General features: G+C 42.0%; 1 protein-coding gene across 5 annotated transcripts in view; it reads right to left on the bottom strand.

Annotated features, from left to right (window-relative positions):
• Positions 1–26,995, bottom strand: part of triob (trio Rho guanine nucleotide exchange factor b) — a 112,539-nt gene that overhangs the window by 45,459 nt on the left and 40,085 nt on the right. For 4 of the 5 annotated variants that reach the window (XM_056379847.1, XM_056379842.1, XM_056379845.1 and 1 more), the window contains 13 exons: positions 19,940–20,014; positions 18,613–18,727; positions 16,234–16,426; positions 14,751–14,855; positions 14,085–14,555; positions 13,145–13,267; positions 7,074–7,265; positions 5,631–5,762; positions 5,227–5,457; positions 3,811–3,933; positions 3,251–3,442; positions 1,174–1,343; positions 619–793 (listed from right to left, as the gene is read on the bottom strand). In XM_056379847.1, coding sequence (XP_056235822.1) covers positions 619–793; positions 1,174–1,343; positions 3,251–3,442; positions 3,811–3,933; positions 5,227–5,457; positions 5,631–5,762; positions 7,074–7,265; positions 13,145–13,267; positions 14,085–14,555; positions 14,751–14,855; positions 16,234–16,426; positions 18,613–18,727; positions 19,940–20,014 — 2,297 coding nt within the window. Of the gene's footprint in view, positions 1–618; positions 794–1,173; positions 1,344–3,250; positions 3,443–3,810; positions 3,934–5,226; positions 5,458–5,630; positions 5,763–7,073; positions 7,266–13,144; positions 13,268–14,084; positions 14,556–14,750; positions 14,856–16,233; positions 16,427–16,846; positions 16,964–18,612; positions 18,728–19,939; positions 20,015–26,995 lie in introns of those variants that run through there. The other variant, XM_056379846.1, reaches the window with a different exon arrangement.

The raw sequence follows: 26,995 nt of genomic DNA, 5'->3' as shown, positions 1-26,995 counted from the left end.
TGATTGATGGCCGTGATAAACATCACAAGAAACGTAAAAAAAAAATATATATATATTCTAAAGGAGCAGTCATCATATCTGAGCACCAGCAGAGAGAAGCATTCACTCTCACAGTGGGACGTTAAGGAATTAGTAGATCCAATGCAGCCAATTGCTGGCTGGAGAGGTGGGGGGGGGGGCAAAATTGGAATGAGTCAGTGGATGAGATGCATCAAGTGGAACTAAATGCTGGATGTAGCACATGCGAAAGTATCGCTGTGAATTCAACCAAGCTTTGAATCAGCAGGAATCCTCGCGACAGGACTCTGTCTCTCTTTTACAATGCAACAGTCCATCGGCCCAGAGTCACAGTCATTTTGGTTTAGTATGTCTCTTGCCACATGTAATTGATCCTTTTGCATTCAAGAAACGAAAAAAACAGACAGAAAAAATTCTGGTCCACCTGGTGCCCATTCGTGAAGCTCTATTCCCAACTATTTTCCCCTCAGCTGTCTTTTTTTTTTTTTTTTTACACTCTTTTTCTATCTTTCCCACCCTCACTTTTCACCTGATCATTGCAGGATATAACAAAAATAAATACTCATCACACAGCAAGCCCCCATCTCCCAGCCTACTCACGTCGATGGCGTCCCTCTCAAAGATGCGGAGCTGGAGGAAGAGCTCCAGTTTGATCTTCCTTTCCTGGAACAGCTCCTCCATCTGGCCCTGGGCCTCGTCCAGCTGCTGCAGCACGCTCTCGATGTGGGCCATGGAGCTGTTGTGGGGAGTCTTGTTGCTCGAGATGGCCGAGTCTCTGTGGAGAGAGTCAAATACAGGGGAGGCACAGTTTATATGTGGTCAAAGATGTGGCTCCCAGTTCTTGTGAAGACATCCCTGTGGAAGTTAAAGAAAAACAATCTTTTTTTCTTTTGAATAAAATCCCTGCTCCTCCGCTCAGCTTACTTTTCCTATAAAAGAAACTCCCTTCTATCTTTTGCCTTACTTTTAGTATTTCTTTTCCTGTTTCACTATCACATGATGGTCCGATGACTGCAGAAACAATGTCAAATCACTAAGGCCAGGGGCTTTAAAGAACTCTTAACTCCTCTATGTGTTTGTAGTGTGGCTTACCCTAATGTGTATTTCATATTACAATATTCTGACTTAAGTATAGCATGTGATAACAGTGCTAACCTGAGCTGCTGTATAAGGTCCTCTCCCTCCTTGATGACATTGACGGTAGCCTGCAGGGTGGTCTGCTGCTGCTGGCCAAAACGCTTGATCAGGTCCTGCACCGCTTCCACTGACTCTGCATACACATCATCCAGCAGCTCCTTCTGCAGCTCCTCCAACCACGTCCACAGCTAACAGTGAATGACAGAACAGGCGAGCCAGTTAAAGTTTGGGGGGGGGGGGGTGTCAGCTAAACACAAACAGAAATCAAATCCAACCAGTTCTGCTCAAAGCTGGTGTTTTGTGAATGGTCATCTTTGTAACAGATTAGCCATCTGGGTGAATTGGCTCAGTGTACTAAAGCCCTGGCACACCATCCAGGCTGCAGGAGGGAGACCCTGGCACGTACGGTCTGTCTAACACCCACACTGCCTGCTCGCAAACAGGTCTGCTGTGGTATATTGTTACCATCATCCACTTAGTAACACACAGGAAGTTACATATTACCTGGCGTGAGTGGAATCACCTGACTGAATGAGTAGTTATTGAAATGCAAAATGCTTTTTTTATTAAAGACTAGTAGCAGTTTAATTTAGCAGGCTAGACTAAAGATTAAGTGCCTTTTATCTGAAGTAACTTCATCTGTCTGCTTCATAAAAATCAGTGCAGATCAATCCCCTCTCCTCCAGTGTAGTTCATGCTCCGTCTCCACTGTAAACTGTTTGATGCCTTTCAACCTGCTGGACGGCATCCAAAGGCTTCTACTGAACTAGAAGAGGTGATGGGCAGGGAGGCTGGAAACATTCACTTGCACACACACATACACACATAGGAGGACATGGCATACACACACACACACACACACACACACACACACACACACACACACACACACACACACACACACACACACACAAAGGCTCACATACACACAGAACACACGGTGACCTGCACCAGTGTGAGCTGACAGATGGGGTGAAGGAGATTAGTCCATATGGACATTAAAGACTATCTTCATTAATAACACCATGGCTCTGACTGTCTCTGAGTCTATGTAAACAGGATGTAGTGTTAACACATGTAGAGCACAGTGCTCTGTCAGTGTGGAGAGGTTCAGTCTGACAAACATGTACAGTGAATGACTTTCACATTAAAATGACACTGCGGGAGGAACTAAGGGATTGGGGAAGTGATCAGCAGGTTTAGGTATATCGTTGGTTTGCTTTCTTCTCTTTGCTGCGTAGTTTGAGTTTTCTTTATTCACTTTTTAAGAAATGAGGTAAATAATATTAAAGAAAATTAAAGGCATGATCATCATTATCACAGGGAAGGAGGAGGCACTTTGAGCGAGATTGCCTTTAATTTGTGTAAACACATGTGCACTATAGAAGGAAAGGAAAGCACATGGAGAACATAATGACTCAAGCAAAAAACATGTGCAGGAGCATTTTGAGGAATGATGCACGTTCACACACACAAACACACCCATACACACACACACACACACACACACACACACATAGAAACACACACATAGAAGAACTGAAGGCAATGACGTAAAAAGCAAATACTTGGTGTAGATGTGTGAAGCACTTTAAATTTTGATCACAGCTCATGAAGTGTGTGTGATCTATACGCAACATTATTATTTATTTATTTTATTTTTTTTACATAAACTGCAATAACAATTCAACATAGTTAGCCAATGCGACAAAATTAAGATGACAAATGCAAAAAATTAACTGTGATCATTCCTGAAAATGTGACGGCATTTTATCTACAAGTGGTGCTACAGAAATATCATTAGTTTAATCAGTCAGGTCCTTGGACTTGTGTACAGATATGTGGAACTAAAATGTCCCTCACATTGCCATTGTAATTTTTAGACACCGTTCACAGACTCAGTCCACAATGACTCAGTTGTTGATGGTGAACAATGAATGAAAGGTTCTTACTGTGGTTCCTACCTACAATGACAAGTAGGAGTGTGATCAATAAATCAATATTCCTCTACTTTCTTGGCTCCTGACTTCTTAGAGATTTAGTAGCATTGAGTTGTAGCAAAAGAGAGGAGAGGAGAGGAGAGGGAGATACACACCTCTTTGACGTGTGTGTGGAAGGCAACAGACATGTCCAGCAGGACTTTACGCTGTTCAACTCGTCGCACAAAGTCCTGGATGCGATCTTCGAGCTGGTGGGCAGCCTGGTAGATTTCCTCTGGGTCACACTCTCCGGTCTGGGCCAGCTGCTCTGCTGCCTCTAGCAACTTGTCAGCATTTGTGTAGGTGTTCTGAAACGTTAACATTAAGTATATTAAAAAAATAAAAAATGAGAGTACAGTATCTCGTGCATCTCGCACAACATGGTGGTGCAGTGGTTAGCACTGTCGCCACACAGTAAGAGGATTCTGGGTTCAAACCTGGGACATGTACTGTCTTGTTAGTTTTGTATATATGTGTCAGATGTAGGTCATTTCATCCCTGTCCTCTAAAATATGACTTTATGTAACATTTTATCTGATGTTATGTATATACAATGGATCGCAACAGTCAGACTTGCATTTTGTTTTGTTACTGATTTGATGTTTAGAGGAAAAAAGAATGTGACCGGATGTAGATTTTTGCTTTCACTTTCAAATGCATTACTTTTCAAACTCACCTGTGCAACCTCTTCAAAGTCTTCATGTCTCTTCTGCAGAGCCCGGGCTCTGTGCAAAGATTTCCCAACACCAGTGTGTTTACTGAGGAAGGCCTCGCCATGGTTTTCTATCCAGTCCAGCACCTTGGAACACACACACACACACACACACACACACACACACACACACACACACACACACAAACACAGTATGTACATATTTAAATATGCACAGCGGCACAGGGTAACAACACATTAAGAATGCAGTTCAGATTTTCAAGCAGTAGGGGGTGCAATTGACTAGAAAGGCTGTATTCAGATCACATTAGAGTTAGAGTAGTCTATAGATGTCATCTCTCTCCCTCATCCCTCTGTCTTGCTCACTCGTCCCCTCTGCTCATCCCCCTTTTTTTTTTTGCTCCTTCTCTTCATCTGCACTCCATCTGTATAAATTACACAAGTGTGGACAATTCAGTTTTACTAGATAGGAAATCCAGAGCAGTCTAAAGTGTAAACATTTCCTCTGTGGATGAGATTAGCTATAAATCTTTGTGCATAATTACCTTATTATCTATTAAACAGATGGCCATATTCCATCTGTTTCTATGCAGGGTAATGAAGGGGATTTTCATGATGTTTTCAAGGTCTCCCAGAGAATATTTCCATGGGACAAACACACATGAACATGTGCACAATGCCCTCGACACTTAACGTGACAGTAAATTGCATCACCATGGAAACCACTACCAAGAGAAAAAGGGGTGATGAAAGAGCGGATGAAAGATGGGAAAGACAGAACTGCAGAGACACAGCAAGGTAGAAAGAGAGAGAGTGTGAGAGAGAGAGAGAGAGAGAGAGAGAGAGAGGGAGGAGGGAGGGGGCAAAGAGGCAGACAGGAGTTCATGCCCAAAGGGTAGAAACGCAGAGATGACACTATACACCAACTCAGTAGTTTTGATCTAAGGGCTCTGCCATCCAGACACTCATACAGAAAGATATAGACTCACTCTGACGACTCAGGAGGAAGTGAAAAAAGGCTTTGAAGGAGCTGAACTGATTATATTATATCCTTAATATCACTAACCAGTGTGGATGCTTACAGAATATCCCCCTGCAAAACAACAAAGATTTCTAGAATCTTCATAACCATTGAAATATAGTGAGGCAGCAACACTTGCGTACTGTTTGTATAATAGAACAGTTTCCTATCCTTTTTATTAGCCATCTTTGTTGCTAGCAAAAACAATTTACAGCAATACCAGCCTTAAATCAAGTTTTACAGATTAAAGATCATCAAACTGAAATTAAATTTAAAGCTCAAAAGGAAGATTAATACCTGTAAAAATGTTTGGTAGGTTAGATCTGAGCAATGGTAGTGCTTTGTGTTACTTAGCACTTTCTTCAGTTGCTTTTTGTGTGTCTGTATGCGTTGCTTACTTGCTGCACGTCCTGCTGAAAGACACACAGCTGTAGGCGCTGGTGTAAGCGAACTTTGCGATGCTGCCAGATGTTTTCCAGCTGCCTCTGGTGATGCAGTACTTCGTGGATGATGTCCAGGACGTGGTGTACAGCCTTGGAGTAGTTGGCTGATGCCATCAGTGAATCAGCACTTCCTGGGGTCAAAGGTCGCTGCAACTTGTCGAGTAGAGACTTGCCATCCTGGCTTACCTGTAAAGGGTAACATGTAGTTTGACTTGAATATTATATAATATATAATTATGAGTCTTATTTTGTACTCTGCAAATTTGGTGTCAGTATTTGCATGTACCTGTGTGTTTTGCACGATCCCTTGTATGTGTGTGAGTGAGTGAGTGTGTGTGTGCATGGATGTGTATACTGGCCTCGGAGTATGCGGTGGTAATGTGCTCATATAATCCCTGGTGATGGTGGATTGTGTCTTCCAGATCCTGGAGTTCAGAGGGCAGCTCTCCTTCACCACAGGCCTTACACCACGGCTCCACTTTACTCATGTACTGGGGACAGAACACACAATATAAATACTGCAAAACACAGACCCACATATATACAGTTTATTAAGTTATATACATAAATGCATACAGGATTATATTATACTCAAATGCTGTATCACATACTTGCTACCATTGTTTTCTATCCTAATGCACTTTTAATGATTTGAATGCTGCGTCTAAGTGTCTAATTTACCTGTTCTCAGACTTTAGCTGTCTGCTGTTAACCCTGAGCTGTCTCTGTCAAAACTGTTATTGAGGTAAGGTGTAAGGCGTATACAGCATAATGAATACTACTGCATACCGCTTGTTATTTACAATGCAGTATTCATTGTGTATGCATGATGGGACTTTTGTATTAAAGCAGTAGTTACCTTTGAAAAAAGGTTTGGTTGATACTGAAACTGATATCATGGTGACAATATAAAAATATACATTAGAAAATGAATTTCTTATCAAGCCTCTAGAGACAGCAGTAAAGACAGTTTTACAGAAAGCTTGAATAAAATAATCATTATTATGACTATTCTGTATAAGGAAGGGGAGAGGGGGAAAATGTGTGTGTGTCTCTGGAGATTGGCTCTTTGCTCTAAATGCTTTCTATCATAGCAACTCAGTCAATCAAAAGCAGAGTCCATTTTGCCACAGATATAAAACGCAAACATACAATGTCATGTCTGTAACACTGCTTTTGTCCAGCTACATATTGACAGCAAAGGAATCTCAATTGCTTACATGGATGTCTACATTAAAGACTGTTGCAGCCACTGAGCAAGCAATAGATGTCAACAACTGACTAATGTGCTGTTACTGCAGCCATAAGCAAAACAATAGAATGCAGTATTGATCATTTAGAAAGTCTATTAGGGATAAAGCAACCCCAGTGCTTGTATTGGATATAATTGTACTGGAGCCAAAAAAATGTTCTTCTTATTTCTCTTTCTCTTTAAATCTGTTGTTCTATCATGTCTTTTAAAGTGTATAAAAATATAATAAGGTTTGTATGTATGTATGACAGAAAATCTTGTCTGTAACAGATCTAATAGTAAGCTCCATCCCACTTCTGATTTACACAGTACGTACTGTATGTATGTGAGAATGCAGAACTTTATAAATGCTGTATATGCAGGTACTTTGAAGCAGCGGAGTTGCCAACAGTGTGTTTAGTTCAGCCGTAAATGTTTGCATATATGCAGGATAAATACATGTGTTTTAGCCTATATAATTGAACCAAAAATACGCATTTACTGAAGTGTGGTGACATCATCAGAGCTGTGCTTCAATTTCTGTGTGTCTGTCAGTGTTGCGTGTCTGTACCTGGTCTGCTTTCTGGTGGAAGCTGGCAGACATCTCCAGCAGGGTGCTGCGTTCATCCAGTGCCGCAGCGAAGGCCTTCCACTCCTGCTCCAGCTGGCCTGAGATCTGCTGGATCTGCTGTGAGGCATAGTGGCCTGACTCCAGGAGCCGGTTCCCTACTGACATGATCCGATTGATGTTCACATACACATTCTGTGTTAAAGGAGAGACAGAGAAACAAGACGTCAAATATTAAAATACATACCATAAGAAATTGGTTTTAATTCAGTCAAATTCTTAATATAATTCTGAATTTGTTTCTTTATCCTTGAAATGTTCTTGTATATATAGAGGCTACAGTCCTCGCTGCAGCTGGCCCCCGGTTCGACTCCCGCTTCGGATGGCCCTTTCCTGCGTGTCATTCCCCCTCTCTCTGCCTCCCCATTTCCTGTCTCTCTACTGTCCTGTCCATTAAAGGCACAAAAATCCCCCAAAAAATATTAGAGAAATGTTCTTGTATGTAGAAAGACAAAGTGGATACTAATGTGTGCAAACAAAGGTGTTAGAGTCAAAGTTCAGTGGTTTAAATCTAAAGACAGCTGAGCTGAGGCACTACTCACTCATGTAAACAGGATGCCAGGTAAGGTATTTGTGCGTTATGGTTTTATTTTAGTTGCCATGATGCATGAAGCTACAACTATGTCTTCTAACAACCAAGATTGGCTGTATTTTTCCAAAGCAATTAAGGTATGTTTGTGAAACATATTGGCCACAATTACATCCATGTGCAGAGTAAAAAGTCAATACATGCACCCTTGTCATAAGCTACCCCTCCCTTCTCCCACACACACACACACACACACACACACACACACACACACACACACACACACACACACACACACACACACACACACACACACACACACACACACACACACACACACACACCCTTGTGGACATGAAAAAGTCATTCACTTGGGAGGCATAACCCCCATGTGAATAATGAAAAGAAACCCATTTGCCTCTTAATCTTTCAGTCTTTTTTAATATATGGGCTCCAAGCTGTTTTGTGTAGATAGGCACGGATCAGCAAACGCTAATTAACAACTGTGTTATTATTCTATTCAATTACTGCTCCTGGAGCCTATTATGGCTCTTAGTTCGCTTGTTTCAATCACAACGGGAAGGAAAGATGAACCAAGCACCAGCTACAGCCCTCGAACAGAGTCAGGGTCCTGGGAAGAGCGATGATTCTACCAACACAAATTGTGAGCACTCATCAAAGCTGCAGACACTGGAGTGGCGCTTTGTTTTGTTTAAGCTGTAAGGCTTTGAGATTATTTCTAATGGTGCATTTTTGTGAAATTTGGGTTTAGAAATGGTCTTGAATAGCTTTACTTTTGCTTGTAGGACTTCATTCGTGTGTAAACTAAGCAGAGACATTCCCCTCTGTCCAAAATCCAGGAAAATCTTGACACTGGGACATCAAAAGTACAAGATTAAGTCTGATGTTGGCTGGAGGATAATAGAGACAGTGGTGTGCTTAGAAGTATGGCTCACATGAGAAATCAAGGGAGTCCAGCTGCTCTCCAATACACAGCAGTAGGTAAGTTGTGATACACAAAAGAACAGCGGTGCACAGTAAAAGTACTATAATCCTATTAGAAATTTTACAAAGACGCAAATCAAACATCACCGGAAGAAATATCTTTAAGCTTCTATAGGTCTTATGTGGTATTATACTACAGGAAACTTTGGTGATTTTTAGAAAGAACACATGCACTGAAAGACCTCCAGGAGAACACACACCCCATCCATAAGCACATAAATATACACAAACAGGGGAAGAGGGGACTCTGGGAAAAAGGGAGAACAAGAGTTACGGAGTCACAAGCAATAAGCCTGAAGGCCTTCCAGCCATCTGCACAATTATGAGGGGAATGAGACTGGACTACTTGAAGGCACAGAGTGGTAAAGCCTTAATCCAAACCTGATGGATGAGGGAGAGGGGGGTGGGAGGGTGAGAGGGTGGGGTGGGCGCTATTCCTGATTTAAACCTGATGAGGACATGAGGCAAGAAAGACAGAGAACCCTGTTGACCCAGAAATCTATCAGTCTTGCTTTGTGAATAACAGAAGAAGATGAACAATTGTCCACAACAGCAAAACTTAACAGGCTTCCTGTGTTGCAAATGGCCATAGAGACACAGGATGTGACAGAGGCCCCTCTTTGTTTCCTACCCAGTGTACTATAGCTACTTTGACCCCTGAGTGTCCAGTGGAAAATGTATGTCTTCAAAAATTCTAGCAATGCAAAGAAAGTTAATGTCCATAACTTCAGACCCGGCGCTACACATTCAGAAACCAGTGGGAGTTAGCTGACTGTTAGTAAACCTGCTCTATGGGAACAAATGGCTAATTCATTTGTTTTGATTCATATTTTTTGACCTTCAAACTACTTCATTCTCCAAAAATTCTGTCACTTTATTTTGAAGGCGAAATAGAGTATAAATAAATAGCTCTCTGTAGTTTCCACCACCTCCTGCATCAGTGTCCTTTGAGGCAGGAAGGGTTATGTTTCTAAACTGAGCTCGGAGGTTTCAGTACTGAGAAAACAAGCAAATGAGCAATGAGGGGACACCTGCTAGAAAAGGAAAACCCTAACTGCACATGTGCCCTAACATGAAGCGAAACACCGATTTGACTTTGTGTCGGCTGTAAGTTTTAACCTAAAAGTTTGACACAATGTTTTGCCAGATCAGTCTCCTGGTAAAACCCCTCTCCACAATTGTCCCGCTTAAAAAAAACGACAAGCCACCTGAACAATGACAACCCCAGCTTTGAATAACTGTCACTGTTCACTGGTGTACTTGTTATCTCACAGATCAATTCCACTACAGCCAGCTCTCCAGAGTTCACTGGGACTGTTCTGCATCTCTATGAAAATATCTTGTCTACAAACTGAAGGCAAATCACCTCTGTGCCCTCAGGGCTGTCTGCCATTTTTCTTCTGCTCAACCATTTGGGGCACTAAAATGATCACTTGTGCAGCTTGTATAACCTGCATTGTGCACATATATTGTATTTTTTTTATTTTTTTGTGTGTTTAGCATTTTGGCATCTATTCCTATCCCCACAAAGATCCTAAATGTTTCATGACTGCTTTTCTAGGCTTTATATATGTAATAGTATATAGACTGTAATGTTGTATAAATCATTATAACAACAAATACCAGTGACTGCAGCCATGACAGAACACAATCAAACCACTACCACAGTTGGGTAACGTACATATTCAAATTTAAATTGCTAAGTGTCCAGCAGGCAGATTGTTTTGCCAGATTGTTTCGCTGGGAATGACCTGTTCACAGTGAATTATAAAGTGCTTGAGGTGAGGATGAGATTTGCTGATTATTGTGCCTGTGTGTACATGTCTACGTGTGCACACAAGTGTATCTATGAAAAACTTACGGGTATAAACTGGCACAATCTTAATCAGCAACTTTATTTTGCCTTCGCAGCAGCAAATGAAAGGGAATTTGTTCCATTTGGATAACAAGGTCTTAGAATAAGAGGCTTGCAGCATCCCACTCTCCTTGACCTGCACAAGTAATTCTCTTCTACTTCTTAGAGTATGTTTTTTAGGGTTATTTTGTGCAATTCATTCCTGCTTTTTAACAAATCATCTGCTGTACACAGTACATATATGTCTGACTCCATACAGGGCAGGTTAAAGAAGTCCAAGAGAGAGTAAGAATTTCTTCTGGTTTTGCAAAGCCAAGAAAATCTACTTTTGAGCTTGTAGTGGAGCTTGTAGTGGAGAGCTACACACTGTATTGGCTGTGGTTTTTTTCTCGCTGTGCCAGAATAATAAAATGGATTTGGAGAATTTATAACTGGATGTTGTGATTTAGGAAAGATTAGCAGTGGAAGAAATTGGTAGTTGGCCACATTTTAATATGTTTTATTTTGTTTAAAGAATTTGGATTTATCAGTACAATTAGTAAAAGTCAATTGTAATTTAAGGTATAGTATAAAATAATGTCCCTTTACACTTGACATGAGAATAGAGAATTCCCTGTGGTTTAAAAGCAAAAGCTGCAACCTTCGAAGAAGTGAATGGAAAAAAATATTTCCTGGTGATTGATTGTGAATCACGTTTGTGTTCTCATTGTCAAAATATTTAAAGAATCTACAGTATTACTACTTTAAGTCCTAGGATATGGCTGTTCATGAGCTGTCCCCACAAAATGTCTTAGTATGTGTAAAATGGATCTTTCACTGTTAACAAAATGAAGAAAAAGAAAAGAAAACAAAAAGAAACTCCTTCATTCTCAAACTCTATTTGTAAAGTGCAGTAACATATCTGCTGAGACATTCATGACATATCGCTTCATAACTGCAGTCACCATTAGCATTTAGACCTTGATTCAAGCTGATAATGCCTGATAGAAAAACTGAGAAAACAGTGTTGATGCAGCGACACATTTTTTGAGACCGGCGATGCCAGTGTTGATTCAGTGGAAGCTGGCAAACATGTAATTGTGTTGTTTCACCTTGTTTTTACTCTCCCATAAATTTTCACGTGTTTTGGAAACACACACAGAAACAAGAGGACACAGGCAGTATCTCTACATGAGCATGAACACACACGCACACGCACACGCACACACACACACACACACACACACACACACACACACACACACACATACACACACACACGCACACACCCCTGACACTGTGTATTTCCATCCAGCCAAGCAGGCGAGAGGAAGGGGAAACGCTGCTTCCTGTGGAAGAATGGGTGGAGGGGGTGTTGGTCACTCTGAGTGTATCAAACTTTGTGCGTGTGTGTGTGTGTGTGTTGTGAATATTTGTGTGACTTTATACTGCAGTTCCATCTGTCCTCTCTACTACTGTTGTCTCAGGGGTTATTGGTTCATCGCAACCCGCAGTTGTTGACACAACTGGCTTTGGGCGGTCACTGAAGCTGCCCATGGGCCCTCATGTTGACACTGCTCACTGCGAATGCTTCCTAACAACAGTGAGACGGTGAGTGGGAGGATGTAGGCCATGGACCCTGCTCTCCCCTGGCTACACTTTTGTCAAACTAACAATAGCAACAGTGAGAGCAAAAAAATATATGGTTTAATATCTTTGCCTGTTAGTGTTGGGTTGATTTTTTTTGCTCCAATCAGAGGTAATGGTCTGAACATGTTTAATTAGTTTTTAGTTTTCTTTTTTTTTTAAGTTTAGATAGTTTCAAAACCAATTACATCTTTGTATATCCTTGTTAATTTCAGATGGATGGTAATTGCTTAATTACATCTGCCAAAAAGGCATCATAAAAAGGTAAAAGGGTACTACAGATGACTGATGACAGGATGGTGTTGTCAACTAGGCATTGCAATACGAAAAATGCAATAGTATGACAATATGAGAGAGTTAGGGCAGAGAACAGTTGGTGGCAGGTGGAGGACAAAGAAGAAGGAAGGATCAGTATCTTTGTATTCAGCAAAACCATTAGGTTAAAGGTTTTGATAAGAGCTGGCAGAGCAGAACACAGTATGACTGCAGGGTTGATACAGTATAATGCCCTCAGTTTATCTTATTAGTCAGCAGCAGAGCCCCACACACTATAGTAAGGTACGAGAGGGCAGGGAGGGGCGTGGAGCAGAGCGGCAGAGGGCAGCAAACAGCTACGGGAGGGGCACGGAGGCAATATGGGTCAATTATGGGAACAGCATTGTGACAAGACATGACAGAGTGGGGCAGAGTGGGGCAGAGTGGAAAACAGCTGAATAATATGAGCGAGACAGTGGCAGGAGAGAAAATATCAGTCTGCAGTAAGTCACAGCCCAAGGGAGAAGATGGTTTGGGACAAAGGCTGTGAAAAGGAAGAGACGCATGTTTGTGTGTGTGTGTGTGTGTGTGTGTTTGTGTGTGGGGTGGTTATACAGCGGTGGGAGGCTTTAGTCTATTGCTATGAATGACAGTAATGATGATAGTTTGTGAACGCATCGCCCGTGTGCGAGTGTGCTTCTGCACTTGTGTGTGCGCAGGACGGAGACAAAGGCAGCGTCTTACCATGCAGTTCATCGCAAAGTGGTTGTGCTGGGTCTGCAGCTCGACAGCGTGCTGGTGGTTCCCTCCGATCTCTGTGTAACTGGTGAGGAAAAGGCCCTTGTTGTGCATGATCCAGTCGAACATCTGCACATGGGAGAGGGGGGATAGAATGCCGTTCATCACTCCTCACTGCACAGACGTCTACAGACTAGTGTCCACTGTGCTTGACCCTTTATTAATGTGGCAGCGTGTTCTGTCTGTGTTCCCTCTCTCTACATGTTTGCTGCGTGGAAAAGGTGTGTTTAATTACAGCTCTGGCATGTTCCATAGCAGGCCTCTGCATTTGCCTCCAGCTCTGCACAGTTCATATAGCTGCATTTCTCAGCCCCAGACACGCAACATCACTCTCTCCTGAAACACTGACGACATACAGGCACACACTCACACATTCATTTACTCTAACACACAGCTCAAACAATATTTGAGCAAGATACAAAATAGGGCCTGAGTACACACAGAAACATACACTTACTCTTACACTACCAAAAAAACTTTTAAAAGTATAAATCCGCAAGTAGTTTTTAACTACGTGTGGACGTGTCAACAATAGTTTTACCTCATCTGTTAAGCTTTTACTACGATATACATACACAGCTTTGTTATTCTGGCCTACATGGGGATGAAAGTTGATCTAAGGACTTAAATGTTTGGATTAATGTAATGTTTTCAAATACCCAGCTAAGACTGACATGCATGCATGCTCACGCATCAGATTAGCTCCTGTGAGACCTGAAATACCTGTATGTATGAAGAAGTAAAATGTAGCACTGGCACATATTAACAGAAGCACCACGGGGCAAAAAGGTGAAGAGGCAGTAAACCAATTAACTTAATCTTATAGATGTAATTATTATCATGTTGAAATAGAATAGAATAGGATAGAATAGAACAGCACCCTGACCTTCTCAGCATCCTGTTCAAACAGTCGCAGCTGGAAACACTGGTCCAGCTTCAGCTTTCTCATGTGCCACAGCTGCTGCAGGTTCTGGCGTGTCCCATGCAGCTTATCCAACAAACCCGTCACTTTAGCCACCAGGTTGTGTGCGTCTGCATGTGCGTGAAACCCATGATGATGGTCGTTGGAATCTCCGCTAGCTCCTCCAGCCCGGTTACCATACCCGCTTTCACCACTACTCCCACCTCCTGCAGTTTGTGACTGTAGCCTTTGGAGCAGCCTTCGTCCCTGTGTGTCGAGCTCCTCTACTGATGCCTTAGTGGCCCTTTTCTTCAGCGCAGCATGTTCTTCCATAAGCCTCCGAGCCCCCTCCAGGTCCCGCGGGAGATCACGCTGGGACAAAGTTTCCTGGAGCTCCTCGAGGCGTGCCAGAGCCCGCGTTGCATCGCTGGCAAAGGTCTCAAATGAGAGCCGCACCTGAAATGAAAGTTAAAAGTAACCTGCATTTTCCAAAGTGGAAATACTATTGAGTTTAATTAAGTATTAGAAAAAGACAAGACTCAATGTTAAGCCCTCTTCTGCTTTTTTCTCAATTGGACAAACAGAGGCCTCCAGTCAAAGACTGGCGTTTTCTGTGTGTCTTCTAAAGACCAAAAGGAAGAGAGAACAAACCTCGATCCAGTCATCATGGTTGTACTCTAAGCTGCCCTCGAAGTCAGCTGTCAGCTGGGATGGGTCCACAATCTTGGTTAAACCCTCTAAGGAGACCATCACCGTCTGGTGTAGGTAAGTGTGTGAGGGACAAATGGAGCAGGAAGAGACAATAATGAGGCAGAAGAGGCGAAAAAAGGGGGGTTTCAGGAATGGACAAAGGAAGGGTAAGGAAGACAGAGAGAGAGAGAGAGAGAGAGAGAGAGACCACCACAATTTACGTCATCATCAGCATCATATTCAAAACTAATCAATCAACACTTAGCTCTGTATGACTCAAACAGCTGATCTGCAGCGTAATACAGTGCGCACCGTAGTTGTGCTTGTACATAGTAATACTGTAGTGCAATGGTTAAGAAAATGTAGTTCCAAAGGAAAGGGCTGTTTGACAACAACATAAAGCAGTGAAAATATTCAAAATAAAGTGAAAATTGTGGTGGCTATCTATTGTAGCTAAAACATGTTTTTGCAGCTGGCCCCATCAACAGCAGCACAACGCTCAGCTTCTGTGCCAGTTCTTCCGGCTGCTTCTCTAAACTGTTAGGGCACCGATCTGAATCTACCGCAGGTAATACACGGACTATGTATAACTACCTCACACAGCTTCACGTCAAATAACCTGAACCATCACTTTAACATGTCTAAATATTTCACACCATTAAACCTGGATTACATGAGGAATGTGCAGAGTCAGAGGATCCACATATCAACTGTTTAGATAGGTGGCATAACCAAAACGGACGTTCCAGACAATATAAGCGGCGTTCGTGTTATCATTAATAAGGTGGAAATACACAGATATAAGCCCTTAGGAAATAAAAACAGAAACTGCTGAGGTTCGCTAGAAATAAACAAAGAGAATACCAAATAAACGGTCAGATTTTGGGGCTGGAGTCTGTCTGACTTCTCTCCTGTATAGATGCTCAACAGACTCAAACCAACGACCTTGTGGGAATAATCATGTCTCACTCACATACAGTACAGCACTTATGTGGCATAATAAAAACAGCAAACAAACAAACAAAAAAAAAAAAGTGGCTTGTCCAAACCCAAGTCACTACAGTTGGGATGAAATGCTTCGCCATGTCCTATATATCCTGTTTCCATAGTAACTGGGTCAGTACTAAATATACCAGCACCACATGCCCACACGGGACAGAATAGTGCCACTGTCACCGAGCAGCAGTCCAATTAGACCTGATAAATTAAGATGGGTGGCTATGCTAAACTAACTACAACCCTAACAGCTACAACAAATTGTTCATCTTAAACTATATTGAAATATACTGTAATCAGCACTGCCAGTATTTTCATCTTTAGTGGAAAACAATAAAATAATCTTAAGCCTATAAATTCAAAAGAGACTAATACTAATACTGATGGTTCATGTACAACATCCACAACAACAAAAACCAGGCTAGTTATGTTAAAAAGTGTCACCTACCTCAAATTCAAACTTGGAGCTGCCAAAGTTGGTCCTCTGTTTCTGCCAGAAGTTGTCTGGCTTGATGATGAGAGCGACGTGGATACAAGAAGGGAAAGACTCCTGAAGGATCTTCAGCAGAGGCTTGATGCTGTCCCACTTAGAACCGCGCATGTCCACAATAACTGTGAACCCATGTCTGGCCACCTCCTCACTGTAGAAACACAAATAAAGAGGTCAGATTCCAGGATAAAGAGCAAATTAACGCAGGAGGGGGTATATTACTTTAATATGATTTCATAATGCTAACATGAAACCATTAGGGCAGCTTAGAATAAAAAACGATAACAGGGAAAGGACGAAATCAATCAGATGTGACTGATTTGTGACTGCATGAGATAAAAAAAACAACGTCAATCTCTTGCATTGCATCATCAGTGCTGCCCATGCAACAGAAATAGAGACAATAAAACCGCATTACGGAAAAAAGACTCATTGTAAAAAATGATCTCTTCTAAGTGTGAAGATGCCAAAATGAAAGATTTAAATCAAAAATCCTGTTCAAATCTCCAGAGTATCTGGGGAGGAAAAAAAATTAAAACATTCAAGCGTTGAAATTTCCACTGCTGCTTACCAGGAGTCGTGCTGCTGTATAAGTCCATAAAAGGTTGTTTCTCAGTGTTAAAGGCTTTAATCTCAATGTGTCTCGCTAGGACACAGAAACAGACGCAGGCCCTCCTGCTCTAACTCACTCTGACCTCACTCTCTGAAAACAGATCGGCCGCCAAATGGGTAGAGAAAAACAGACTGGGGAGGGGGAAGAGGAGAGGAGAGGGGGCGAGAGAGAGAGAAAGCGAGAGAGAGAAAGGGAGGGAGGGAGGGAGAGAGACAGATGCAACAGAAAAAGGGGGAAAGACAGAGAAGTATTTGGACAGGAGAAAGAGCAATCAAGCTGATGAGAAGAGGCTGACCTCCTTCTGAGTTAGTGACACTTGATTCCTTCTCAGCCTCAAACTGGATGGTTGATCACCTCTGTCAGATCTCTTACTCTCTCTAGTCTAACCTCTTCACACAGTTCCTTAAGAGTTGAGCCTGAGAGTCTTTGTGCACAAGCTACGACCGGTATGTCTGGATTCACAGCGAGGTCCTTCTCTTTCACCTTATGTTTTCAGAAAAAAGCACTACAAATAACATCTTTAATATATTCAATATAGTATGTCTTTAAATAAAGAATAAATTGTTAACATTTTATTAATGTTATTAATGTGTTTTTAAACATTCCATTTAGTTTAATTTCCAAAAACTCCAACTAATGTAACCTAATAGAATGTAGTTCATAAAGTAGTTTGTTCTTCTTTTGTTGTTCTTGGACAGAATATCAATCTATGATCTATGAAGGGAGATAAAAAAAAAGTTGTGAAATAAAAAAAGTCAATATACTCAGACTCAGAATATGTTAGATTTTGCCTCCGATATCCCAGCACCCCCCACAAGGAGCCCTGAAGAAACCTGGACCCAATTCTTTGCAGTGACCTGGAGCACGTCTCGCCTCAACACAGCTCTCCAAACTCTACTGTGAAAAAGACTTTAGACTGCAAAGCACTAGAAAAGTGCAGCAACGGAGAGATCAGAAGCAGCAGGACACAAGAGTGCAAACTTCCCTCCGAGCCAATCACAACTGACTCCAAACAGAACAGCCTGGAGCTAAGTGTTAAATGCGAAGGTAAGGTGCTTCTCTGCACAGGACTACAGAGTACAACACTGAAAGAATATCCTGTGGCTAGACACAGTGCGTACTTCCTGGAGCAGTTTTTAGATGCTGGCCCAAACAATAACACAGCGAACTGTGAAACAGGGAAGAAAAGACAACAGACCGAAGAAGAAAAAACTAGTGTGACTAGTGTCTCCATGCAGCTTTGTTTGATCACAACTGACCCACTCTAACCAGACATTATCAATAGCAGAGAGAGAGAGAGATGTTACTAAACAGGGATGAATGGTAACCTACATATAGTAAAAGACTGTTAGCTTTTTAGCATTTTCTAGAGAGTGAAGAGGAAATGAAAGGGGAGAAAAAATAGGAAACGGGGGGTTGAATCTTCACAGAGAATCCAAAATAAAACCATCCCAGCTCTTTGTAGCCTCAGGTTATGCCTCAGCATTTTAAATTCAAGCAAGGTGGGAAAGTCTGACACAAAGAAGGTGATGAGATGTGTGTGAGTGTGTCTGCATGAGAGGCCAAGATGAGGAGTCTGTTTCAAATTAACCCAGGATCCAGAACAGAGTCTATAAGTCAATGCATGTGCATATGATTGTGTGTGTGCATGCCCACAGAAACCCTCTGTGTGTGTGTGTGTGTGTGTGTGTGTGTGTGTGTGTGTGTGTGTCTACATTTCATACCTGGGAATAGTAGCCAGGTAGGCTATGAGCCTGCGCAGATCTTCGGGTCGTATTCTGTCATGGTTGCTCCGTGCTGGAAAGGTGAGAACAGGACCTCCACGTCTGTCTCTGCCACCTTTGGGCAGAAATAAGATGACAAAAAGCGTAATTACATAACAGCTACTTCCCATGTAGACAATGCTTATCCACTGTAGCCAGGTCTGGGTTTTTTTTTTCCCTCATTCATGTTGTGAAAGGCTTGAGCAGCCAGAGATACAGATGCCCAGGACATATGAGTGCTCCACACAGAACCTTCAGCCATTATACCAAGCAGAATAAATAAACAGACTCATTTTAATTTTAAAATACAGTCATTTACCTTCAGCTACACAGTCTGATGCTACACAGTTTAAGTAAGAAATCCTACAGAATACCACCCCGCAGGATGTAAAGTGACTGCCACAGTGTTCTGAGATGACAGCAGCTAATTTGTATGGGTACCATCTGTGAATATGTCTGCAGTTAGTCATGGCTATTCTGAGTCAAATTGAAGGGTCAGGGGTCAAATTAGTCTCACGATGACAAGGCTAGTAATAGCCTTTCAGTCAGACTGCAGCAATAAACTACACCGACTGTTAATGAACAGAGAAAAACACTCTCTCAGACTCACTTACAATTATGGCAATGCCTGTGCAGTTAACAGTAATGAGGTAAAGGTCGGGTCAGAACCATGACGAGTCAGAAACAGTTCAGAGAAATAAGCGGGGACACATAAATAACCTAACAAGTAGCAATTACGGTGAAGGAAATTGGAGTATTCAACAAAATGATAGCCATGCTGCTCTGTTGTGACATTTAGGGGACATACAATATGTGTACTGTGTACCATGTCTTTCAAGCACAAGCGCAACAACAACTTGTAACTGTGCGACTGTGCATGACTTCAGGTACTTAAATAAACAATTAAAGATGTTATTTATGCTGCAAAATAAAATAGGTGTTGTACTGATTCACTGACACTTAACTGGGCATGTTGCACTGTGTGACACTGAACTGTCAGAATGATCTTGATATGACTTCATCTTAATTCACACAGTTGTCTCTTCTGTTGAATTTCTCTCGCATCAGCACACAAGCACAGCAATGCACGACTGACACAAAACCTACTGCCTTGCAAGGTCTCTACAACAATAAAGATACAATTTCTCCTTCAAATAGATAAAAGAAGGAGTTTGAATTCTGGTTCAAAAACAGATACAGTCAAATTTGTAAGGACTGGTTGAGGAGCAAGTTTTAATGAGTGGGCTACAGTGCTGATATCTTATCAGTGAAATCCACTATAACTGACCTGAGAGAAAGGCCACCTTCTCCTTGAGGATGGGAAGCACATCAATGGCCTTCATATCCTCATTGCGATGAAACCCTAAAAGACACAGAGAAAAGCACAGAGAAGTCAGAAAGGCAGCAAGTTCACAACCAAAATCAGACACACAGAAACAGCGAACTGGTCAGCAGAGCAGCGGCAGTTACACCAGTATTAATCTTTTTTTCTTTTTACTTTCACACCTATTTGGCCCGCAGGATGTGATATACTTAGTATGTGCTGAGTTGAGTTGAATGTTTGCTGATAATGCCTCCAATTTTAGCTGACCAGGCATACTGCATGTTTTAATCCACATGACCTCAATCAAGCTTATTAAACATATTTTTTTTAAAAACTCAATCCACTTTCTTTGACAGACTGGAGCCTATAAAAGGCAACATCACTGTACTATAAGCCTGGATATACACCGTTGACAGAACCTGTTCAGCTGCATTTCACAAAAAACACAACCTTATATTTCATAATGAGTTCACTTGGTGTGTTGATATCAATGGACCAAACTGTAGAGCAGAGCAACTGAAAAACATGAATGAAAGTATGAAAGTATGACAAGACAAGCAATGCTATTGTCATTAGTTCCAAAGCAATTAGACTGTCTGCACAATTAGTCAGAAAAGTTTTGCAGCTCTACATGTTTAGCCTGGCGTGGTATAAAAGCCTGGTATACTTAGGATTTTCCACCATGGTCCTATTACGGTATGTTCTTCTAATGACAACTCTTTTGCCTCGCCTCCTCAACAGATGGCACACTGGTTAATACCAGGAAGCAAGATGGTGCAATTCAACACACACAGGCAAACGCACACCAACTGACTTCTATCTCTTTGGTGTGTCAGAGCAGTCAGTTATGAAGACAACTGACTTTGACAGTCGACTGAACAGAATAATGTAGGGATGTGACATACTGTCAAATATCATACCATGTTTCTGATAAAGGGCTTTTATTCAAGTACAGTTCATTCTCATTTCAGTAATATCACAGATTTTCCATCACTGCCACAATGCACAACATTATGATCGCTAAATAAAAAAAGAAACAAGCAATTATAAAAATGTGGCAAATGAAAATGCGAAAAACAAAAGCACTGGAAAGCAGGAAAGCACAATAATGTATAGCGGGAACACTATAATGCAGCAGTTAGTAAAAAAAAAAAAGATCAGCTGTGATATTGACTGCCCTGACCACTGAATACTTGAATACAAGTGAGGAGGTGGGGGAGAGCGCTTCTCTGCAGATGCAGTTAGCTGATGATGTCATCAGATAAACGTCATCTTGCTGTGAGTCATCTCTCTCACATTTTTACACACACACACACACACACACACACACACACACACACACACAGACAGAAGCACATGAGCGACGCAAGGGAGCATGTGATAGAAGATGCATGCTAATGACAATTGTTATGTAGATTTGGTGGCTTTTCATTGTCTTATATATCAAATAGTCAAACCACCAGAGTCAGATCTGACTTCATTGAACTGAACTGACTTGCATATAATCAAAATGGTTCTTAGGTCACTTAATAAGCATCAACTGCATACATTACCCTCAGGCACACTGCACTATGTTGTACCTCAAGAAGTGAAATGTTTGAATAAAATCATCAATCAGAGAAGAGAAGAAAAGAGAAGAGAAGAGAAGAGAAGAGAAGAGAAGAGAAGAGAAGAGAAGAGGCCTATTGAGTAATTTGAATTGAAGTATGTTATGAACTCCTTTAAGTCAGCTTACTTAGATACAGTATTTGTTATTCCTACTGATGAAAACATTGAAAAAAAATGAGAAAATGGGATGAGAAAACAATCAGGAGGATAAAAACAGTAAAATATGAAAAATATTTTTTAGCAGTGTTTTGGTAAACAGAACTTAGGAGATGAAAAGGGAGACAAACACTGAAGAGGAAAGAAGTAAGAACTTCACACAAACACTGTGCTGCTTTGACAGTTAGAATTTAAACATTTAATCACAGTGACTATGAATGGAAATGAGCTAATCAGAATGAGGCTAGACTAATGAGTACTGAATCATACACTCTCACGCAAATACACACCCTTACACAAACTGAATGCCCTAAAATAAAAGTCAATCATGACTCTAAGTTCATTTTGTACAGAAGCCATAATCTGCAGCAGGAACAGCTGATTAGTCAGAGGTGAAATATCTGCTTTCAGAACTGTAATATTCTTCGGCTCACAGCTCGATACCAGCAGGGAGGGAAACAGTCAAATGAAGACATTTTTCAAAATGAGTATCATTAAACCCATCACAGCGTCTTACAGGTTGCAAATCAGTTACAACCGGAAAATATGAAGGAAAAAAAGAGATGTGACAGAATGCAAAAGTGAAGGCCGACAGAAAGACAGATAGATGGATGGACTGACAGATGAAAAGATGAACGGATCAAAGGAAGATTGAGCTGGAAAGGGACGGAGTCTTACAAAGTATGCAGGAAGAAACGACAGGAGCAGAGGAGCACAGGCGGATAATGATTCAAGCAGGAGAGCGTAGAGAAGAATATGGGGACAGACGGAACTGCAGTGTACGGCAAGATAGATAATGATACAGACAGAGGAGACTGCAGAAAGACAAAGAGACAGCTAAATAACTCCTACAGGTTTTAATGGCTCCTGTAATATCGATTTCGTCCACGGTCTGAGGGAGTTAGCAGCAGCAGTCAGGCTTGGATGACAGCGCATTAGCTCGCGGTGGGAAGTGGCCGGACTGGACACAACCTGACTCACAGATAATGTCACAACCAGCTGAGACGAGATGGGACCGGGATAGCAATAACGGTTCCATTCTCTCTCCACGGCTGGCGAGGAGAGTGGAAGGGCGAGAGACAGGCCCTCGCAATCCACACTCGCAGTTTTTATGATCTGTTGCTGCTGACTGTCTCTTTATAACCTGCTGCACCTGTTTCTCACCCAATCCCCCACCCCACCCCGCCCCGCACCCCCTCCTCTGTCTGTCTCTCACTCACAGAAAGGGCAGGTGTGTGTGTGTGTGTGTGTGTGTGTGCTGCGAACATCAACAGTACAGGGCACAAGCAACCAGAAACAATACTCCCACTTTTGCACTTAGTGTGTTGTTAGCACATGTGTGTGTATTTCCTGTGAAGTGTGCCCAGACACATTCCTCACTGTGGCGGTTTATGTAAGATACTGAGGCTGGCACAAAGCCAACACTGACCTCCGTTATACTGCTGCAGCCCTGCTAAAAACTGCAGTTTGGCTCCAGAGCTTGAAACAAGTTGCATATTTTAATGCTGTAAGATTCCACATAAAGTTTTCTATGGCCATAAAAAAAATAAAAAGACAGCAACAAAATATAAACAGCTGCAGGTGTAAGGAGTAAGTTGCTTCCATGGTATGACGGCCCATTGCTTGTGGGTGATGTCAACACAGTAAAATAGGCACAATGCTCCAAGAGCACATACAACCTCAGAGCCTCTCCTAATTTGAGTCATGTTTATATGCAGCAATAACCCATACGATATCCCAGAGAGCTAAAATATTACCCTACACACTGTGATTCATGAAATGCCATCCTCGCCTCTCGCTATACACACTAACGCACCAGAACACACGGGCAGGCACGACAATCTCCTCTCTTCACTACACACCCTCATTTACAAGTCTGCTGAGCTTGAAATAAAGCTTTTCAATCACAGACTGCTTGTTCATAACACACTTGTACTGAGAGCAATCCATTTTACTGGCAGCCTGCACTCAGTGCCCTGGAAAATGAGGCGAAATGTTCGTCCAAGAAATAAGGTTTTTGCAGTTTTTGCTTTTTTTTGTCTTTCTAATTATTATTTCCAAATCTAGATTTCAAAGGCGGAAAATGGAGAAGAAAAGCTAGGGAGTCTTTTTTTTTTTTTCCAGTACTCACTGTGACACATTTACCATTGCATATCTACATATGACAGGAAGTACAAGGTGAAAAGCGCAAGATGAAAAAAATCACCTGCACACATGACAGGTAGTGGATCATTTAGATATAAGATATACAGGAGTGGTGGATGCCTGACTGTCATTTATGACACATACAGTACATGGATATTCACATGTGTACTTACTCTCTCCCTGCACATTTAGTAATGGAGACATCCTGTGCATACATCCATCACAGGGACAATGATAGTGTCATGTGGAGTATTTTTGTGCGTGGGCCCGCTTGACAACATATCATGTATCATAAATGATAATGCTCTTGCCTTTGAGCTGTGCACCTCAACACTTGTCATAGTGGTAATTTGCATTGCACCCAGACAGTCAAATGATTTGTCCCCATCATTGTAGCTTTTTTCCATATAATATATATGCAATAACAATTCAGAGTCCAAAACAGTGGAGGGCTGCAGGAAGAATTCAAAAAACTAAATGTATTTGTCTCCTCTTGTCTTGTCAGAGGGAAACAGGCAAAAAAGAACCTGGAGACAAATGGACACTAGTTTTCTTTTCCCACAACTCTGCAAAATACCACCATGGGCTATCATTCATCATGTGTCTTCACCTGCACAGTCATGGACCTTAGATGTACAGTCAGGGTTTGTCCAATCACATGCAAATTGGAGTTGCAGTTAACCCAGTTTATACTAGTGCAAACGTAGTCTGCTCAGTGATGGCAGCGACTTGTCTAACTGTGTGTTTTTTATTCTGCTTAAAGGTCAGTCAACCCTTTTGGTTTAGCAGTGACATTTTACTACAGCACACAACCACAGAATACTGAGGTGAAGACGCAAAATTGTAGCTTTCATTCAACTCCAAGACCCAGAATGACTAAGCCTATACATGCGACTGAATGGTGCTCGTGCTTGGTTTCGAAATCATTTCCCAGTCTATATTTATGCAAAGCTTGATTTCAAAGTCACTGTGAAAACATTTCACATGCACCTAGAGCAGCGAGTACACTCCGCTCGACTCCTGCTGCTCGGCACGAATTTAGAAAGCAAACAGAGACGGAGCAAGAGGCGGCGACACAGATTCACTCAGCTCAAGCTTTCTTCTTGTCTTTGTAACTCCACAAGGATTGTGCCCTAAATCCTTAAATTGCAGAGGCCGTACGACAGGACACGGCACAGAAAGTATGCCAATCCATTTCCCTTTGCCCTCCTAACTCCAGGCTCACATGCTGATCCGAACACACTACTACAGAACAGATTGTGTTCGTGCCTTGTGTCAATTCTTCACACCACAGATTGAAAACATCCCACATCTTTTAGTATCCAAACTGGGTTGCAGACTTGTTTCTAGAGGGCTTTAATGAATCGTAATAGGGACTGAAAGTTGCTAATTTTAGATCAGAATGGAACAAGTTTATAAACCCTTGACCAAAATTGTAGCATGCGCAGGGATAAACACAACCAATTTCACTTACATGCATCATAACCCCAAAATGAACACAACTGCACATTTGTGTCGTCTTTCCACAGCACGTCGGAGCAGGCGGCCTCGGCGCTCAGTGCCAACCCCCTTTGTTTCCGGTCTTTTAGACCGCAGGCTAGACTGTACATGGTGCATCTGCGCAGCCTGGCACGCCGCATGATGCCAATCCTCTGGATCATAACCTCGTAACCTCAAGCTCAGAGCAATTACAAGCTAGGCTGTATGTGTAGTACAGCAGAACAGAGCAGGCCTGCTACATAATACTGCAGAAATACTACAGTACAACTCCCCTGGCTGTTGTCCTAACCGCTTCAGCACGAACCTGATAACAGACATTCCAGCTGCCAGTGAGGATCACTGTGGTGAGATCCAGAGATTCAGAGCAGTAGTCACTATGAAATGCATCTTATACCAGCGATGTGCACCAAGCACTTGACCACTCAGCAATATTTCATAGTACAAATGCACCAAATGCCTTCGCATCATTTATTTGTAATCACAGCTGTATAAAAGTAAAGCCCTTTTAGAATTTAGTTTCTGCTATAGACACAGATTTACAGGACACGTGACTGTGATGGATTTCAGATGGCTCTTTCAGACTTCAGCTCTGGGTCAGAGCCCAGTTTGTGAACCTTACTATGAGTTTGTGTGAAAAGAGAGAACTGGGAGGCATTTGTCACACATGCTCAGTCTGGTTTGGCTCAGTCCGGCCCGACTTGGACTGGCTTAGAATGTGGGGAGCCTTTGGGAGCAGCGCAGAAACGGAGGAAGTGTGGGAGCGGACTCGTTTAGTCGGTCCTGTGCTAGAGATAGAGGGTGTATGCATTCGTCTTACTGTATGAGAGCGTGTGTGCGATACTTGTGTCCATTTCTGCATGTGTCTTTGTTTGTGTGTGTGACCTGTGTTTCAGTCTGCTGCAGTGTTACTGACACCCTTTGCAGGGGCTCTAAGAATAGTACTGCCTTTGAGAGACGGTTGTGCAACTTTATCAGATTTTTGAGTAGAACTTAACAGAACCAGACAGAAAGCAGGGCACAGGCCAACATAGATCCCACACCAAACACAAAATCTACGCACTTTCTCTCTGAAAAAGAAAGTTACATCAGCATCCTCGAAGAAAAGTCTAGCCATGAGTGTCTACCACCAAGGTATTCAAGGCGGTGCTGAGGTTGTGGTGTCCACAGCTGCCGTTCATAGCGTGACACCAGCCAGATTTGTGTTTGTGGTGTTTTGTTAAAAGTTTGTGTCATGATATTCAGTGTTTCAGACTCAACTCAGTGGTTATATAAAAAGTATGGAAGCTTTTTAGAAGTGGAGGGAAATCTAGCTGATTCTGGGAGTCTGACACAACCAATTACAGCTCTTTAAAAAGGTCAAACAAAAATACTGCAGTAATTAAAAAAAAATAAAAAAAAACCTACACTTACTACACTGTGGACTTCCCCAGTTTAATGTTGATCTGTAATTGTAATTCTTCAGCCATTTCACCAAAGATACAGCCTTTAGGTCTGTAACTACAGCTTGTTTTTATCTACTGACACTATCTACTCTCATCCTCCTTCTGCCATATGAAGCTGCCACGTTGTGTGCTATTTCTGCTTAACCCCCTAGTGTGCATTGGTATCCGG

Source organism: Seriola aureovittata, chromosome 7 (genome assembly GCF_021018895.1).
Source record: "Seriola aureovittata isolate HTS-2021-v1 ecotype China chromosome 7, ASM2101889v1, whole genome shotgun sequence".
Taxonomy (NCBI): Eukaryota; Metazoa; Chordata; class Actinopteri; order Carangiformes; family Carangidae; genus Seriola; species Seriola aureovittata.
Note: the sequence above shows the minus strand (reverse complement) of the source record. Positions and strands in the feature narration are given on the sequence as shown.